This window comes from Tinamus guttatus, unplaced genomic scaffold (genome assembly GCF_059628265.1).
Source record: "Tinamus guttatus ecotype Peru unplaced genomic scaffold, ASM5962826v1 Tinamus_guttatus_pri_ptg000131l, whole genome shotgun sequence".
Taxonomy (NCBI): Eukaryota; Metazoa; Chordata; class Aves; order Tinamiformes; family Tinamidae; genus Tinamus; species Tinamus guttatus.
Genome location: NW_028288665.1, coordinates 1,966,225 through 1,985,585, shown reverse-complemented (window position 1 = coordinate 1,985,585; position 19,361 = coordinate 1,966,225). Strand labels below are relative to the sequence as shown.

General features: G+C 44.2%; 1 protein-coding gene across 1 annotated transcript in view; it reads left to right on the top strand.

The window, feature by feature from the left end:
• HIVEP1 (HIVEP zinc finger 1) overlaps positions 1–2,816 on the top strand; it is a 108,803-nt gene extending 105,987 nt beyond the window's left edge. Inside the window, exon 9 of the mRNA XM_088521748.1 lies at positions 1,081–2,816. Coding sequence (XP_088377874.1) covers positions 1,081–2,265 — 1,185 coding nt within the window. The 3' untranslated portion in view covers positions 2,266–2,816. The remainder of the gene's footprint in view (positions 1–1,080) is intronic.
• The last annotated feature ends 16,545 nt before the right edge of the window (positions 2,817–19,361 follow it).

Here is a 19,361-nt window from a genome sequence, read left to right as displayed (position 1 = left end):
TGGGAGGTCTTGCAAGAGATCAGGCAGTATCTAACTCTGAAAAAGCCTTTGACTTCCTCCTGTCACCTAGCTTCCCATTTAGACGGGATGATACTGAATAATCCTTAAATTATTTTCCCTTTTTGCCAATTTATTTCCCAGTAGTGCTTTTCAGAAGTGCTTTTATTAGTACTTAATTTTTGTGCCTGATCTAGAGATTTCTCAAGAGTTTAGTCAAAGCCATAGAATTACAGCCTATGTCTGTATAAGTAAGGTCACACCACTTTTTATGTGTTATGAATATGCCTAAAACTAAAGAGTTCACACTCCTCACAGTCATTTGTCTGTAACGTGTGAAAACAGAGAGGCCTAAGAGATAGCTGCAAGTAAGGTGTTGTAGATGGTGTTAGCCGAGGAGCTGCAGCGGCCTAGGCCATTACCAGACTATATGAGAAGGAAAGGGGGCAAATTAATGAAGTTATTAGTTTAGGTTTGTACACCACGTCAAGGCAAACTGAGGTGAGAGTAAAATGCAGGTCCCACATCTCACTCCAATATCCATCACTTCAGCTTCTGAGGGCTCTGCAGTTGTCATCCTTCTTCATCTCTTCTCCTCCTGTGTCCAGATTAGAGTCATAAATGGACAAATGTGTTGTGATGTTCCCTCTGCCTTCCACAGTGCTGCTCCTGCAGCCGAACTGATGCCTCCAGGCAAGGATCCTCGTATATCAAAAGCGCCAGCTTGTTTTAACTTTCTTGTCTGTGATGACTTCCACAGGGCGCAATTCTCCAAAACCTTTTTCCTCCTTAAGCAGCGTGTATGGAGAGTATTCAGCAATGTTTTGGAGTCCTAGTGTTCAAGGGAAAGCAACTAAGATAATTGAGAGGAAAATTCAGTTAGTGTGTGAGGAAGGAGTTGGAAAAAGAAAGGAAGGAAATCAGTTCATTGTTGGAGCTGGGCAGCATACACTGTGAACAAGTTTGTTGTTTTGTAAAGGCAGGGTGGGAGGTTGGGAAGCGTTCCAGGCTACCTTGTGCTTCCATTGAGCGCGGCGGCAGCGGTCGCCATCGTGTTCATACCTCTCTGTTGTTCCCTGCCAGAGCACGCCCGCTGCCAGCTCCCCGTCGGCGCCGCCGGAGCAGAGCGCGCGGACGACCGGCCCGCCGGCCTACGCCGAAGGCCCCGCGGAGCGGCCGCCCGGGTGCCCCGGGCCCGCGGCGGAGCGGCGCGCGCCGCAGACCCACCTCTTCAGCCACCTCCCCCTGCACTCGCAGCAGCAGCAGCCGCCCCGCGCGCCGTGCGGCATGGTGCCCGTAGGGGGCATTCAGGTGGTCCCTGCTGGCCTGGCCACCTACTCCACGTTTGTGCCCATCCAGGCGGGGCCGGTGCAGCTCACTATTCCTGCCGTTAGTGTCATTCACAGGACTACAAGCGCGCTCGGCGACACGGGCTGCGTGGTCTCCGGCACGGCGAATCCCATAGGCGTTGCCGAAGTGAACAGCGTTGTGCCGTGTATTCCCATAGGTCAGATAAACGTGCCAGGCATCCAGAGTCTCAGCGCACCAAGCTTGCAGCCTCTTCCACCGTTAGGCATGGAGACAGTCAATATCTTAGGCCTGACAAACACAAACATAGCCCCACAGATACGCCCTTCAGGAATTACTCTAAATACTCTAAATGTGGGGCTGCAAGTTTTGACTGCCAATGCTTCTCCACAGAGCAATCCCAGCCCTCAGACGCACATTCCAGGTTTGCAAATACTGAACATAGCGTTGCCTACATTAATCCCTTCCGTCAGCCCGGTCAGCGTTGATGGACAAGGAGCTTCTGAAACACCAGCTTCAAGTAGCAAAGCCTGTGACGTCCAACAGGAGCTGCCTGCCGTGAACTTTCCTGCAGCCGACGCCAGTCAGGTCGCCAGGGCTGCTTCTCCTCAGGTGGCACCCAGTGTCCAGCGGTACAGTGTAAAAAGCCTTTCAGAGCCTGCCCCTCCGAAGGACTATGAAAGACCTCATGGTCCAGGGAAAGCAGACGCGGAAAAGACCAACCTTGCAAATCACATGAAGCCAAAGTGTGATGTCTCTTCTGTTCAGGTTAAAAGGGCTTCCGCAGCAGAGCCCCGCTCAAAGGTGAATTCTGACGCTCTAACCAAGTCCCCCGTCCATCGAACTGTCTCTCCAGATAGACAGGTACACAGGCCAACAGGATTGCCCCGAAGGCAAAACACAGTGCAGTTTAGTGATGGCAGCAGTGACGATGAGGATAGACTTGTAATAGCAACCTAGTTTTTGTTTTTCATGGTGTTTATTTTTTTACAACACAGGTTTCTTGGTAAACCTTCCTTTCCTTAAAGCACATTTTTTCTGACACAAACCCATTACTAATCTTTGTGCAATCATGAACTCTTGACCAATAATCGTTGTTTCTTGTCAGCTCCAGCCATTTTTGTACATGTTGTATAGACGATTGTGCCTTTTTGGAGTTTTATGTTTAGAAACCTGTACAGATTGTTGAATATATATATATAAAATATATATATATAAAATATGTATATTAAAACCAGGTAGTTGCTTGTGTCTAGTAAGTAAACATCTTATGTCAGATAAATAAAGGATTAAATTATATGTTGCACTGTTAAATGTAAATTTTTATGGCTGTGGGACAAAGTTTCTGTGTACAGATCTAGTATGTAAAACTCCATATTTATTGTATCCATATTAGTCTTGGAAAAGGGTCTGTCCATCTTTCTTGTGTAAGACGGTAGCTTTACACTTAAAAGAGAAATACAGTATCTGTGTTATGGAATATTACAGTAAAATTTTGTTTACTGACTTTACCATTGCTTATGTTGTGCCTTCTTGATGCAGCCTAGTAGTTGGAGAGGCGCTTGACTCATTCATTTTAGTGCTGTTTCAGTTGCTTTCAAATTGAAAGGATTTGGTGATGGTGTATGCCCACATGATCTCACCTACCAGGAGAGAACTGCTCTTCCAGCTCACTTGGAGCAAAACCTTCCATTTCAAAACGTCCAATGATGATGAAGTGGAGAGGGAATGGTTCAACTTTTGTCATAGTGAGCATCCATCAGCCCAATTTTTTTTTCCACTTTGTAACTAAAACTTGAAAATTTCCCTGAGAGAAAATGGCAAAAGGATCAAGATGAAGTATTTTTTATTTGTAATCTTGAACTATAAAGCCACTTTTTGAAATTAAAATATTGTTGAGCAAGAAAGGAATAACTCTGTGTGTGTTCTTAATTGCAAGATCTGCCATACAGTTGGTAAAAATGCTGCTGTGGTAATGAGGGTTTGGCATTACTGATTATCAGCAGCCTCTGATGAAACTTCATTTCAGGAACTCTCTATTTACAGCTAGACAAACCTATTTTTTTCGTCAAATATGTTTTTGCCCTGTTCAGAAAGACAAAAAGAAAAAAGGGAAGTAGAAGTTTGCATGTACAGTGAGCGTGCCCTTATTTCATCAGCTCAGCACTATGGGCATACAAGACATGGAACGATACCAGAAAAATGCTAATAAGAACGTGTTTATGCACAGTGAAATTTAAAGTTGCTAAGAAATCTCTGTGTGTTAAACTACTTCAAGAGTCGGTACTCTCACATCATATATAGGGCTGTGCATTCCTGAAAACTTCAAACTGACCCAGGGTTTGTGCTATAATTTTTCAATAAGTTTTTTTTTTCCTGTGCCCCTACATCACATTATTACACTAAGTTTATAAAACAATTTTAACAACCAACTTTCAGTAGAAAGCTAGAAGATGTAACTTAAAATCCTAATTGCCTTTATGGAAATAATAAAGATAAGTGCTTATAAAATAGCTGGAAGGGTGGGAAGAAAGTCTTGAAAAAAAAACAGCAGCTAAACCGTGTGTGAACTGGGCTGCATTGTTCACAGAGTAACTCCTGTACCCAGCTTAGAGAGGTAATTCATACTTCGTATTGCTCATAGTCAAGAACAGCAATATCCTTAGATATATTTTTAATTTTACACCTGCTTTTGTACTGTACTCACATTGTACTCATTATATTATTCCATTACGGTGTGTTGTAAAACTGTAGGCGATGTAGAGTGAGCTTTAATAACTTTGAGCAAGAGCACTTCAGTACCAAAAAAATCACGTGTATTACTATGATTATCAGCCAATTGTGCTAATCCCGCAATTAGAAACACACATACTAGAAAGGAGAAATTGCTCTCAATTCAGGCTTGAATGCTCATCTAATTCTGTATTGTGCAGAGCCACGTTGAGGGGCTGCTCACCTGAACTGCTAAGCACTCTCAGCTCCCATTGAAGTTAATGAGAGTTAAGGGTACTCGAGCCCCACAGTGTCGGACTCAAATCTGTGAGTGTCTTACGTACAACCGCTGTGTGTGTGAAATGTCACTGTGCATTTGTATGTGCTTTTTATGAAAATGTGGTGATGTCAGTGTGTCTTATATCATTATCATTTATACTGAGTACGTGAAGTTACCTGAACCAGTCCAAGTTACAAAAGCACTGCTGCATGACCTGTGCCTCGAGAGCCAGAACCTGCCCTTTGCTAGTGGAAGCAGGTGAAGCTTTGCTGTCGAGTTTAATGAGCACAAGAAATTCTGCCTTGGCTTTAGCTTCTCTGTAATGGACACATGCAAGCAAACTGGAAGGAAGCTAATATACGTTTTGAGCGTATTTGTCTACAGCTTGGCCAAAAAAAAGTTGCCTGAATCAGAAGGGTTTACAGCAAAGCAGAACTATCTGCAAAGTTTTGAATGCGATCACGAGTGTTAGTATTTCTCTGAGTTTGATAAGCAGTAAGAAACTTATTCTGTACACCCCAAAGTCCTGATTTTACTAACCATTTAGAAACTCCAGAGATTTACTATATACACATCTTAAATACTTCACTATCATTGTGCGTATGCTAGCATTTTAAGGATTAGTTCCAGGGAATACTGCACTGGTACAGCAGCATGGAAAAAATTACTAACACCATGTTCAACCTAGTGAATCAGACTATCAACATGTGCCTCTTTTTCTCTTTTAGGTGCTTTGAAGACATGAAGGTCAAGAGGTGGAGCAGAGGTATCCTGAAGAAGAAGGACGATAAGTCAACAGATGTGTCATAAGGAGGAATGATAAGACGTGTGTCACTTGGTAAGTTAATGGCAATAAAATAGAGGGAAAGGACAAAGATAAAGGGACAGTCAGTACTGCTGGTAGTGAGCAATCACCACACATAGCAAGACAACGCAGCTGAGAGTGTTTGAACAAGGAAGTCCACTAATATTGGAAGGATTAGCGGGTAGTTACAGTTATATCTAACCCTGCTTGAATGGAGCAGGAGGAAATCACTGTTTTCTGGAAGATGGGTATTGTTTCCCTTCTGTCAAAGGCGTTTTAGAATAGTTGCTTCTTGAGATGCCTCTACAAGATTGTGTAAGAGTTAAAAATTAAAAAAAAAGAAAAAAAAAGCATGACCAGGCCCAAGAAGTTAAAATATTTACTTCTGCTTTCTTACTGTGTATCAGTTTCACTTTAATTGTGCGCATAACCAACATCTTTATATCAGCATATCTAGCTGTCCTGTGTTGGTGCACACATGTGATCACTGTGTTAGCAATTATGTTCTAAATCTGACTTGTTCTCTTTTCATTTTGAATTGTGTTCTGTTTTCATTCGCTGGTTGGGAATCATAAGCGATGGGAAAACTGCATTCCCCTTGCCACAGGGCTCCGTCTGCTCAAGTCAATAACAAGTGTTTCAGAGCTCTGCCAGTGCAGGCTTAGGCTGCGCTTCAGATGGTGGAAATTATCACAGCTGAATTGAAGTAAATAGCACCAGGATTATTTGTTTGAGGATCAACCTTTAACAAACATCTCTGTCAAGACCCCCTTTGGCACATGCAGACGTTGACAGGGCAGGGTGAGCCTGGCTGCGACCAGGCAGAGCCGGGCAGCTTGGCACAACGCGCTCTCCTCGGAGCACACGGGCAATGCTGGCCAAAGGCTGGGCACAACTGCCCCTCGAGCAGCTACAGGCAGGACGGGGTATAGTCAACTTCTGCGAGACCTGGACGGAAGCTGGTACTTTCCAAGCCCCCTGACTACGGAAAGAAGAGATCAGTAGCCTGTAGCCCTCCTCTTCCAACACGGACCTCAGTTTCTCATGATAATGTGTGATGTTTGTCAGTAAAATTTGGGGGTCCGATTTCAAAACTCCAGCTGTTCAGCAACAGTGTGGGTTTAGAAATGGGAAAGCTAATTAAAAAATGTGTCCCTATATGCTGTTTGGGGTTAGATATGTTGCAGCATGGTGTATGTTGCAGCATGATCTACCTGTTGCTCCTTAGGACAAGACTAGAGAGACAGCTGCTTTTGCTGTAACTGCCCTCAGATCCTCTTGTTCTGTAGCACTTGATCACCAGACATAACTGCCAGCCTCTGGGTCACAGCTGAAAGAAAAAAAGAAAAAAAAAAGAAAAGAAAAATCCCTGCTAGATTCAAGCAGAGATGATCTGTCCCGCATTGATTACTGCTGCGGTTTGCACTTTGCACCTTCCAGCTCTCGAGTAGGTTGCTGTGGCTTTCAGGATGCTGCCTGTTATGCCCTGAGGCCACAGCAGCGTGCAGGGGGCCCGTATGAGCCAGGCAGAAAGTCTGGCAAGAGCATTTTGCATACAAACAAATTCAAATGCACGTCACATACTGTCCTCCCAAACACTGCGAGCTGAGCACAGCTGGATCACCTAAAACTAAAGACACACTGTGAAACAAAAACATGCCCTGCCTTGCACATAGCAAAACATTCTGTTTTGGTTCGGAATAAGATGATTTATCTCACCGTGACTTTACTGATATGTATGTTAAACAGAATATAAAATGAATCTGTCACTGTACAGTGTTTATCACAGAAGTCCTCATTTTCACAAGGCAACTCTCACTAGGGTTTTATAAACACTTCAGTTTAAACTTGCAAATCACGTTTCAAATGCATGCTTAGTATGAGCAGTGACATCAAAACAGAATAAAACACAATCACTTTTAACATCATTGACCCACCAAAAAAACAGTGAAAACAAACAACCTGCTTTTAAGAGTATTTGCTCAAGATGGTCTGCAGCCGATTTATTGGAAAGACCATTGATTCTGTTGCTTTTGAAAGATCTTCTGAGAGTGGTGACATTTCTTAGAATAGGGAATCCTTTTTTTTCTTCATAATTTATCACGTGGGCAATAGGTGTCATCGATCCTGACTGACTGTTTTTGTCAGTCTCTTTTTGCGTATGTTAAATTATGAATGTCTTAGAAACTATGTGGCTAGAATTGTCTTTCTTTGCCTCAACAGATTTGCCTTTGCCTACAAGGGCCCTCAGTATCCACCAAAGGTCATTTTTAATGATCTAGCAAATACCAGAGACTAATGACTTAGATCACAGAAATTTTTTTGAGGATGTTTGAGGATGAAATTATTGTCACAGATACTCAATTTCTATTTCTATTGTTGGCTTAGGATAAAAACAAGCTGTGTTAAAATATTGCAGATGAATTGTTAGATAATTTGATAGTGGAATGTCTGTGGGTGGATGGGCAAACAACAATAAGAATGTAACAGCATGTGATTATTTGATTTGATCTTCATACTGTGTTTCAAAAATGCTGAACCAAGAAAAACCTTTTGGCAAAAATTTTACTGCCCCCCTCCTGCACTACTACTCTCTACACTGGCCAGGCTACTCCAGGTGTTAAATGTGGTTGGTGACTTTCAGATATTCCACGAGATCTACAAAAAACATGGTAATCGAGAGATGACAAGGCTTTACATTCCTAAGGTTCAGTCATGGAAAGAAAACTGTCCTAGGATCAGTCAATTAGCTAGGCATGCTTAGTTTTCTTTGGTAACGGTAGGCTTTTTTTCCCCACCAAGGTCAAATGTTGGTTTTGTGGCTATACTCTTCAGTATATTTGAAATCCATTACCAAGAATAAGGTATTTGTGCTGGAAATAGGCTGAATGAAAGCAGTTTGGAAGTTCAAATAACCCTAACATTTACTCTTTTGGATTGAAACCTTCTTGTGCTTTAGAGGTTCCACCTCAGCCAACTGGAAGTCATTCACCTATATGGTACTTTGGTGTTTGTACCCAAAATAAAATCATTGACAGGTGAAGTCAATGAAACTCCCCGTTTCCTACTGAATATCCTACAGTCCTGTTTCTGCTACTGGTCAAAGCTCCTGAGCCTGATGCTGTCCATCCAGCGCTCGTGCCCCCCTCTAAGGGTCCAGCACAAGCAGGATTCCTCCTGTGAGGTGCTCCAGGATCGGACGTGCTCAGGAAGGTCACGTCCTTTGCACCAAGTGATAGCGGGAGCTTCCCATGGAAAACAGGAGCGTTGGGAGACGTTACAGAGAAATTAGACCGCGCTGTGACCAGGCTGTTGGCTCCTCCGGCGCAGGGAGGCGGCCCCTGTGTTCAGCGCTGGCACCAGCATTAGGGGTGTCTCTGGTTTGCAAGAATGTTGTGGAAACCGCAGCAGTAATAAATGTGGAAACAGGGACTCTGCAAAGCAAAAATCATAGTGTCATCTGCACACTGCATGGTTTTGCTCCATCAGCAAATCAGGTGGGTGGTTCAGAAGCCATTTCTGATGCTTAGAGGTTTAAAATTGCATCTCTCTCTTTGTTTATTCCCATACCTATAATCACCTATGACTCTCTCTTTTTCACAGTGTTTCATAGGAAGAGCCCACATACCTACTGCTGATTAATTCTGCTGGACTGGGTAACTCGCTCCCCTGTGGATATCCTGTTTTCCAGTGCATCATCATTTCTCCTTGATACATCCTCTAACTCAGATCAAAGATCCAGAATGTATTAGATATGAAGACATCAGACAGCTCAAACAGATTAGAAGAGACACGCACAAAAAAGTGCATCCCAGCTTCTCTCTCATGTCCTGCTGGAAATTGGCATGCATGAACCCAACCCTAAGAACTTGCTTTAAAAGTGACAGTAGACAAAAAATATGAGACTTTGGAAATTATTTATTTTAGCTAGAGTCTTCTACAAATTAGCCTTTCTAAGTATTTACACTTTTGTATTTTCTTAGTTTTCCCTCCCATTTGGAAACTGTTTGGGCTAGATTCTCATCCAGTACGGAACGACATCTGTAAGCTTTGGTGGAGCTGCACCAACGAAGGACCTGGTTCTGTCCAAGTATTGAGTCTTGCCTGCAAATACACAGATTAAAGGAACCTGAAAATATATGGTCTGTTTTTCCAAGTTTATATAGTCTCTTGCGCTCTTTTATTCAATTTTCCATCTAGTTATACAAACTATGAAAAAAAAGAAACAGTGAAATGCTCAAAACTTAAGGTCACGAGGTCAAGCTAGGTTTTGTTAATAGTCTCTTCTTCCCTTGCAATCTTTGAACACAGGTCTTATCTGGTAAGTCAGTTAAAGTATTTATTTCAGCACTGCTTGATCTTGATGATTGCACAAATAATTAGCCTTTTAAGATTTTGAACTTTCTTAAAAAATAGATTTTTAAACCCTCTTTTTAATGGGTGCTTCTAAGAATAAGAGTCAGGTTTGATCTACGGCATCAGCCTATGTGCTTGGATGGCTGGAGAGACCATTTTTGTGGAAGCGTTTGTATTGTGGGGTTTTATTAAGAAGTTGTTCCTTCAGTAAGGAGAAGTAATTGAATGAAGGACCAAGGACTGTCCTTTTTGTGTCATAAACTCATATGATAGGAAGATCAAATGTGCTGCTCTTTAATCTAAGAATGGGCTGTGTCAGGCATTCACTGCTAGATTTCTAACTCTTCTACTCACCTTCTGCAACATGACTGTACTTTGAGTGGCGGGATAAACATCCCTTAATCTTATGCACTGTGAATGCCCAGCTGAAGACGATGAAGGAAAGACTCCCCAGCAGGAACACTCTCTGCAAATATGCAGCGAGATCATTAGATCTGCCCATTCCCAATCAATGAAGTCTTGGCAGAATTGAGCTAATTTTTTTATCCACAGTATTGTTTGTCTGAGTCCTCGGGTGGTGCTGAGCTGTTCATGTTTCCTGGGTGGAAAAATGTTGGCGAGATCTGGTGCCAGGTTGTTGGCGGCCTCTGGAAAGCCCAGGCACGGGGGTACCGCGCGCGGCCGCGCGCAGAGCCCGGCGCTTCCCGCTCGGAGCAGCTGCCTGGCTGGGAGCCGGAGCAGCCCTGTGGGAACGTGGGACTGGGGCTGAAGGGGTGGGAGACGGGAACCTCCTTGTCCAGCCCCGAATTCATCTGTTCATTTTTAGGAATCTAGGTGTTTCTGTTGTTTTCTGCCCCCTTAACTGGAAGATGGAGACATGAAGACATGACATTCAGGGGAAGAGGGAAACTGCTGGTCACCCAGATCTGGAAAGTGGTTTGTAGGTGCCAGAGAGGCCTGCCAGGACACACGCTTGAAACTTCCCTGTGGAGGCAGTTGTATCTGCAGCTTTGCTGCCCCCGTTTTCCACCTCCTTTCACCTAGGACAGTTACAAGGGAGATGGGAACTGCTGGTTTTTTAGGTGGGTGCTATCGAAGTCCTCAAGGAGTTTAAACTCCTACTTCATTGTATTAGGAGCCACTTACTAAGAACAAATTTGATGTTTTCTGTTTGTATGACAATGCGATTTTGTCCGCCTCGCATCAGAGTAACAAGAAGGCAGTAAAGTTCCATGAAGATGGTGCCAAATGTGGGAAAAGCCAGCTAAAGGCAGGTGTGCACGTATCCTTACACAAATTACCTTTTGAGTTCCCACTATCCACTTAAAAATACGAGCCCGTGGGAAGGGGTTGGTTTTGCTGTTTTGGAGAAGAGATAACAAATACTTTTTAAATAATCATTTGGGACAATTAATGAGAAATTACAATTCTGAGAAAGTTAATGCAAAGCCTGGCTTTAGTGATGTTGGGAGCAGTCTCTTGCTGCCTTCAGAATAGCCAGGCTTTCACTCACAGATTTTAAGGCCAGAGCATGGAGAATATCTAAAAGCTGATTACGGGTATTTCTGCCACAATGGGGATTGCTGTTAATGACACAGGAAAGTGATTTTTTTTTTTAACCTGGCATTGCTCCTTCAAGCAAATTAATGTCTGATACATTTGCATTTCTATGTGTCATTAACCCAGATGCCTTGTACAGGAGCTAAAGCCTGTGTCTGCTGGCAAAAGTAAATCCTACTAATGTGCTTTTCCTAGCGCACAGAGGGAATTTGGAATCTCTCCTTTTGAAGCTGACTTGCTATTTTGACTAATTGCTTCTGGTAACAGTTAATAGCATTTTGTAAAGGCACTTCATCTGCTGACAGCAGATTGATGTAAGGAAGGGACACAGTTCACATTTCCAGAGGGAGCGTCAGGAAAGCCATTACCAGCTTCATTAATCTGTTAATAATAAAATTAAAGTACAAATAAAATGTGACAAATTGGGTTCTGTTGTGAAAGTCACTTTAACGGGAGGCTCTGAATAAAGGTCAAAACACACTCTGATTTCTGCTGTGTTTTAATAGCAGAATCAGAGGAGAGCTTTGCGGAAACGGTGTAATTAATCTGACGATACTGTAATTGTCCACAAATGATACAGAAAAGAATTTGACAAGTGATTTTTTTTTTTTCCTGGAGAGCATTTGGAAAACCTGGAACATAAAGCCTTGTCACACAACATTTAAGTGCTAATCCAATTTCACAGGAAGCTTTCAGCATTGTAGGTACAGTAGGCAGGCATACTGCAGCTGCCCCTGTTCTTGCAGCTGCTAATTCAGTTGAAATTCAAGAGTACAGCGGGGGGAAAGGGGAAAGAGAATCCCTCCGGGCACAAGTCTCCTTGCAGCAGTCGCAGAAATGAACCTGGCATTGGAAACGAGCTAGGAAACTAGAGGAGAAATCCTTTTGCTAGTAGGGATGGGGGCTTGATGCCAGAGGCTTCGTGGAGAAGGGACAACTCTGTGAAACATCTTTGACCACCCCTTCTTTTGAGGGTTTTGCCCAGCCTGGCAGGGTCCCACGCACCCCCAGCCACCACGCGGGGACAGTTCCACCAGGACAGGGGCCCGGGGAGGGCGAAGGGAGGCCGCCCTCTCCAGCCGCTCTGGCACAGGAGTTTGGAGCAGGAGGAGGGGACAGCGCCGGGAGGAATCCGGGCTGCAGGGCCCCGAGCAGGGGCCCATCGGGGCACTTGTGCTGGAAACCAGACACGAGCCGGGCTTTGCAGCTGGGAAACGAGTGGGCTGCGTGATGGGCTGCTAAGCAGAGAGGCAGCACGTGGGAGGCAGCAAGGCAAGCAGCCCTGTCCCTTTCCTACCCTCCTGAAACCATTCTCTTGCGCAGCGTCTGGACTAGGGCAGCTGATTAGACAGGGCAATCTCTGCTTGTTTCCTGTCTCTCCTCCTCCCGTGCAGCTCCTTCGATGGCATCACAGGTGGGGAGCTTTCTATCTCTGTTACCTGTGCACGGGATCCTGCGGCTGCCTGCTGTAAGATGGTCATGCTTTAGGCTCTTCTGCTTCCTCTCCCTTCTTTATCCTGTGCTCCTCTCCCATAAAGGCCTGCTCTTTCTTCCTTTCAAAACCCTGCTGTACATAACCCTAGAGAGACAGAGAATTAATAGTGAGTGGGGGTGATCCCAGGCCCGAAAGCACAAACACAGGCTCCTGGAGTCCAACCGCAGATCACAGGGAACAGCGTTTGCTGTAAATACTTCCAGCTCTGTATTTTTCTTCTTCAAAGACAACTATTGCAAGAGCAAAACCCTCACCTTGATTTTTGGAGCGCCTCCGCTCTTTCGAGCAGACCAGCCCAGGGATTTTAGAGTACATCAGCCAAACTATAACCGACCAAAGAGAAATCCGGTGCTTTTTTCTCTGCCTCTTTTAACAATCTCATTGTCAGCCTCCTTGTCTTCTGCTTTAGATTATAAATGTTAGCAAAAAGGCATTTATAATCCAGGTTTATGTATCCTGCCACCCTCTGTAATACATTTTTCCACAAAGGTAAAAGCAGATGCCAGGGGAAAACTCTGCCTTTATGTTCAAATCCATTGTCTGTCCATGGCCAAGAGCAGTGAGCTTCCTTTTTTTGTTGTTGTCTCTTTATACACTGAATAATAAAGCACATGTACCATCCTGCATGGAGGATTGGGATGAGTATAAACAAAGCAGACAAACATTTATTTCATGTTGAATAGAGCGTCTATTGAGAGGTGGGTATTTTTTTTTTCCTTCTTTTTTTTTTTTCTCTTTATAAACTAGTGTCAAGAACAGCATCTCCCTGCTGTTCTTGGGGTCTCCTTTCAGCAAGATATGTTCAGAATGTGCAGGAACTTGACAGGCTAAACCATTGTTAAATCTGAAGTTTATGGCAAATAGGAAAAGATAGATAGGAAAAGATGAAAAAGTTGATTGCCTCATTCCGGCATTAGTTGGAATTCCTCTTAACTTTTGTTTCTCATAAATTAAATGCCTTTCTTTTCTGTTCTGTTTTTCCCAGCTCTCTGGGGCTATCACAATAAAAAAACTACTCAGAGAGAGAAGAGAAACAAGTTTTTAATCAACAAAATACTAGCCTGCCCAAGTATAAGTAGAGGGACATATAACTGCCGATAGTCTAGAAAAACAAACTTTTCCTGGAAGAGTCTAGAAAAGCTCAAATAAGAGATTTTTTTTCTTTTTCGGGAGATGCTTGAGGAATGACTTGATCAGTCGTGAACAAGCTGTGTGAGAGCTTCTAAAGGGAAAAGGCTATTCAAGCTGGCAAAGAGTAAAGAAGGAACAAAAAGCAAAAGCTGGCAGCTTAGTTGAGACACAAGCACTGTTACAAAGATAGCAGGCAAACAACTGCATCATGAGGATATGCAGCCAATATTAGAACAGTTTAATATGGGGTGTTCTCCATTCCTTTCGGTCTTATGTCAATACTTGGATATCTTTCTCTATGGTTCAATCAAAAGTTTTGAGCTTGATGCAGAATTTGTTGAATGAGACTCTTTGCCCTGTATTAAACAAGAAGATTGAGCAGAGACTCCTAATGGTCCCTGTGGCTTTAAAATATATGAGCAGATGAATTTATGGGACTGGAGTTGACTTTTAAGACTGCAGTCAGCTGATGCGTTGGACACCAAGTCATTACTGCTCTCAAGGAACTCCCTGTCTGAGCTGTGGAAGCTGTAACAGATGGAGCTCGCTGAGTGTTTTGCACATTTTTACTAGGGCAGAGTCTGCGTCCTAAAGTCCAAGCCCCCCGATCTGTGTTGATTTGTGGTCTTGACACAACTGGTGCCATTTAGACCCTGGAGACAGCCATCAAAACAACTGCAAACTATAAAATCAGCTGTTTGTCATTGAACGGACTATTCACTGGCAAGACCAAAATTCAGCAACGTAAGTGAATCTTTGAAGTTATGGAGTCTAAAAGGCCCAGAATGAGGACAGGAAAGAAAATATTGTTTTATCCCTGTTCTACAGTCATGGATCCTGAGGTCTCTTACCAGGACTAAACCCACAGATTTTGCTCCCAGACACCCCAACCTTGCTGCTAGTGGTCAGGGAGAAAGATCTCCTGTGATAACCCCTGTGATAAAAGATGCTAGTAACAACCTGCTGGGGATGGCTCTTCTCTCTCATTGCCCCAGACCTCCTGAAGCCAGAGCAGGCGGCATCTGCCAGGCTTTGCAGGTGCCCTGGCCAAGCTCCCTGGGGTAGTGAAAGGGGGCAACTGGTTGGGGCATGGAAAGATCCCTGCAGCAGGGGTGCCTGGTGCTGCCCTACCTGACCAAAGGCACTGGCAGCTGATCCAACTATTACATCCTTCTCGTCCTCCTCACCCTTCTCGTTATCCTTTCACTTGCCAGTCTTGCCTGTGTTTTAGTTACAAGATTCTCTTTGCCTTTTATATTTTCCCTAAGTAAGCCTAGGTTTGTCATGTTAAACACATTCACTCTGCAACAGAATCAAGCAACTACTTTTAAAAGATAATCTTTCCCTTTCTGTTATTACCCCTTTATTTCCTCTGTTATTTTTCTTGCTGAGTTGGGGAAGAAATTACTGCTATCTTGTCTCGAGGTTTCCCTGAGGAATCTTGTCAAAATGAACAGTCCTTTCACTAAGCTTTCCTATATAGACTGAGGAAAAAAAAAAAAAAAATTAAATGGCTCCTGAAAGAATTCTGTGCCTACAACTCCAGGGAAAAATAATGGTTCCATATATGCTATTTTGCAAGCTTTTACTGTAGCTCAGCATTTACGTTCAGCATATGGTGTTGTCATCATCATCATCATCATCAGACCCGAGTGCTTTCCAGGCATGCAATTAAGTGAGGTGACTAACCAGTGTCACACGCTTGTTCTCTTGTCTTCTCCCCAGTGGGAGAAACCTGTGCAATTGAGAGCCTTGTTTTGGAAGTACATTGGTTTTGTCTGAGGCATATTTTACTCTTGTTTTTAGTATACTTGTTATCGTCTATTTCCATTAAAGAAGCTTAGTGCCCCCGCGGGAGTGAGTGTTCCTCCTGGCTGCCCATCCTCCTGAGTGCTTTGTTCTTCAGTGCTGAATTAAGAAGGGGGGAAAAGGGATATTTGGAGATTTTGAGTCAAGTTAGAAATAAGAGGCTGAATTTCATACTACTAATGCACATAATCTGTGCCTACAAAGCAGCATGATGAATACTGTCTTGGCTAACTCTGGTGCACAAAAGTATCCTGTGCCCATGCAAAGTGATGGTTGCCACAGCAAAGTCGTGGCACGGAAACCTTGAACTCCCTTCGTCCTTCTTTTGTTTGTTTGTTTCTCACAAAGTGCATGAGGGTTCCTCAACTCTGGAGTTTGCTTTTCTCCTTGGATCAAACAGTCTGAAGCTGTTTAGCTTTCTGGCTCATCTGTTCCCCCCTACTTCTCTGAGAGTGAGAATTAATGCGCTCTGTCCTGCAGGACGCTGATCTTCCTGGCACCAGCTCAACAAACCACTTATGCAAGTGTTTAAATTTTAACCATGCGAAGGAGCTGAGTCGCTGGAGTTAATGGGACTGTGGAGCGGGCTGCGGTGGGATCGTCTTCCCTGCCCTGCGGCCTGACCTGCTGGTAAAGACCTCATCCCTCCGCTTCCTGCAGGGCCAGAACTTGGGGTTGACCTCAGGCTGTGTTTGTTTACCCTGAAGTTCAGCAAGTATATGGGGACTTTGTTGAATCTGCCTCAGACTGCCCGGCCCGAAATTTGAAATCTCCTCGGAGTGGTCACTAGGGAAAAGATGGGTGGGAAGCAGCTCTGTCGTTTAGCCTGGCTGCAGCTGGGCTGCCTTGGCTGCGACCGCTTCAGGGACCTACGGCATGGACAACCTCCCTGAGCCTCTCTGTTTTTCACTTTCAGCCCCACTGTGCTTAAATTTAGGCTGAGGAGATAGGGGTGCTCTGTGGTGCTGGGAGGGGAGGCCACCATCCTTCTTTTTGGTTACCTGGGCTTACAGGAACCAGGACTCGGTGGCTACAACCATCTCCTGTAGTCCTCCGTTGGGATGGTGACTGGAGCAAGGTGGGCTGCAGGGCAGGGACTCTCACAAGTTCTTTGTTCTGCAGAAAAACAGCAAAAAAAATAATCATCTTAGGCGTGATCATTCACAGAACTTATAATGCTTCTGAGTCAGCCAGAATTATTGACGCATCCTTCTTTTTGGTTTTGTTTTTTTTTAGAGGTTGTGCAGTGGGGAGAGAGGGGAAAGAAGCTCCAATGGTCTCAATTACTCTGTTGACTACAAAAATATTTTTCTGTAATGACCTCACTAGGGAGCAAGCAGCTTCTTTTGTGTATTAAATTAAAATCTCAGGGGGAACATTAGGCCCCATAATTCATATTTCTGAGATGCAATTTAAGTCTTTCATCAGAAAAAAAAGCAACTCATAATAACTGAGCTCTGTGATACCCAGTAGGTTCATTTTTATGTGAAGGATGAAAATAGCCAGCAACACGTTAACCAATTCCACGGGGAGAACAATTGTAATGATAAAAATAATCTGACACGGGCATGGACTCGTAAACGTACACAGAGGCTTTACGGATCACTCAAAAGGGAAAGGCTGCCTCAAACGCTTTCTTTATATTAAGATAGAGGAGGGGGAAAACTCCCTTGCCTGCTCATTAAGAATAAAGTCCATAAGCAGTTTTGAGAGAACAGAGGCCCCAAATGATGCATCTCTCTCTCATATTTAGAAAAAGCCCTTTTACCAGGAAGAGTGCCTTGCTTAAGCTGTCATCACTTATGCTGCATTGAATTCCCTGGCGAAGAGACAGGTCTGCGCAAGGAGCAACGGTCCCATGTGGGTGACTGTGGAGCACAGCGGAGTTTCCTGTATGGTAACTGATGCTGGCTCAGCCCTCGTGTTTTGAGGAGCACCTGTACCATTTTCACAGCATTTGGGTGTTCTTGGGAATTGCCTGTGAATGCAGGAAAGCTGCAGGTCCTGTTTCTGCCACCCAGCATGAGAGCGAGTATAACCCCCTCCAGACTTCCCATTGCGATGTTTGCTCTTCCGATCTCCTCTGGGGAGAGTCCTGCTGTGTTAGGAAATCTCTAGGGAAGCAGGCTAAGACCACACATAGTCCCATAGTTCTCATACAAACCATGTGTACTGCAGGTATTATTTTTTGTATACATCTGATTTGTCAAAAAATTGTGCAGAAAAAGCTTTTTTAGTCTTGCTTTAGCAGGAAACTAGACCGAGGCAGGGAATGGTCAACGTGGCCTAGGAAAAGCAGACCAGGAAAGCAGATCCACGTTAGATATTTTTCCTAGTGCAGCTGTGAAGGACAGAGTTTTTAAGGTGATATGATTATTAAACGATGCAGTTACACTACAAAACTGCCTAGTATAGCCACAGGTGTAGCATGTGGGCTACAGCCTGTAGACACAGCTTATTTTGTTGAAATAAATTATACTGGCGAAAACATAATTGTACCACTGCTGAGTGTCTTTTCCAGAGATAGCAGACTGGGAAGATCTAACACGGGCATGGCACAAGCTATGTGGTTAACCCTTTGAAAGGAGACCAGGATTCCCTGTCATCCCTCCCCAACCTCCCCGTCTTTCCAAGACAGTGGTTGAAAGCGCCTGGTTTACCACCCGTGGCAGATCTCTCTGTCCCCAGAAAGCGGCTTGTAAAACTGGAGAGGAAATGCCTTTGAACAGGGCACAGGCTGCCCAGGCGAAGCAGCTGATGTGTGCTGCTGACACGTTTCTCTTTCCACAAGCGCAAGGGATATTAGCCATTTCCTCTTTTATCTGACCACAAATTCCTTATTACCTCTTTTCTAGGATGTGTCAATGAGTAGATAAACGAGTTGGTTTCTTCTGTAACTCTCTCCATCAGGCTGCAGTGGGAGAGACGTAAGGAATAAACCCAAAGACCAAAGAAGGAGCTGAACTGGCAGAAAAAAAAAAAAAAAGAAAGAAAAAAAATAGCCCGGTGTGTTATATAGGAAACTCTTTGTAAGCAAGATTATGAAAAGGATGAAAATCAATTCATAATGAATTCAGGAGGCCCTCTCTACATATTTTAACTGCGTAGTATTATCTTATTGAAGAGGCACTCCAGCCTCGCTAATGCACACAGCTACGGAGGCGAGCCCCTGGGCATTGATTTTCCCTCTTGCAGGGGATTATGAATCAACATGATTTAAGCAGTTCTGCGGCTGCGAGTAATGACCAGCCCCTGAAACTTTAGCCAGGCACAGGAACTTTCTAGGCAGAAGCAACTTTGTTTCAACGCTTCTAATTACATTTGAAGACATATATTGTCCATTAATATTTGACCTCTAATTATGTTTTTAAGAGAGGGCTCTATTGAAAACTGGTTATATCATGAAGATGTGTGCGCAAGCTTAAACCAAAGTAATTTATTTTTTACTCTTCCATAGCCCTCTCAGAAGCTTTTACCTGAGCAGGGAGATTTCCTTTTACCAGGAGGCTCCTGCATCATCGCTCCTGCCCCGGGTACTCGTGAACCTGGGCTTGCCCTGTCTGCTATGAGAGTCTAAATCAAAAAGCAGGTACCTGCTGCCCTCGCGCTCACGTAGGGGCACTGAGAGGGTGAAATTGCCACGTGGCAGCTGTGAGGCGCCAAACGCCCAGCAGGCCCCAGCAGCCCAGGATCCGTGGCCCCGCAAGGCCATGACTTGCCGATCCGTAGGGTCAAGCCGATGTCGCTCCAACGCATCCGGCACCTGCCCCTTGCGCAAGGCTGCTCAGGCGGGAAGAGGGGAAAACCCTCCTGCGGCTGCTGCCCTGGAGCATAAACACAAACCGTAGCTATGGTGCAAGCACTCAGGGCTGGAAACACGAACAAAAGTCCTTGGCCTTGCACTTCCC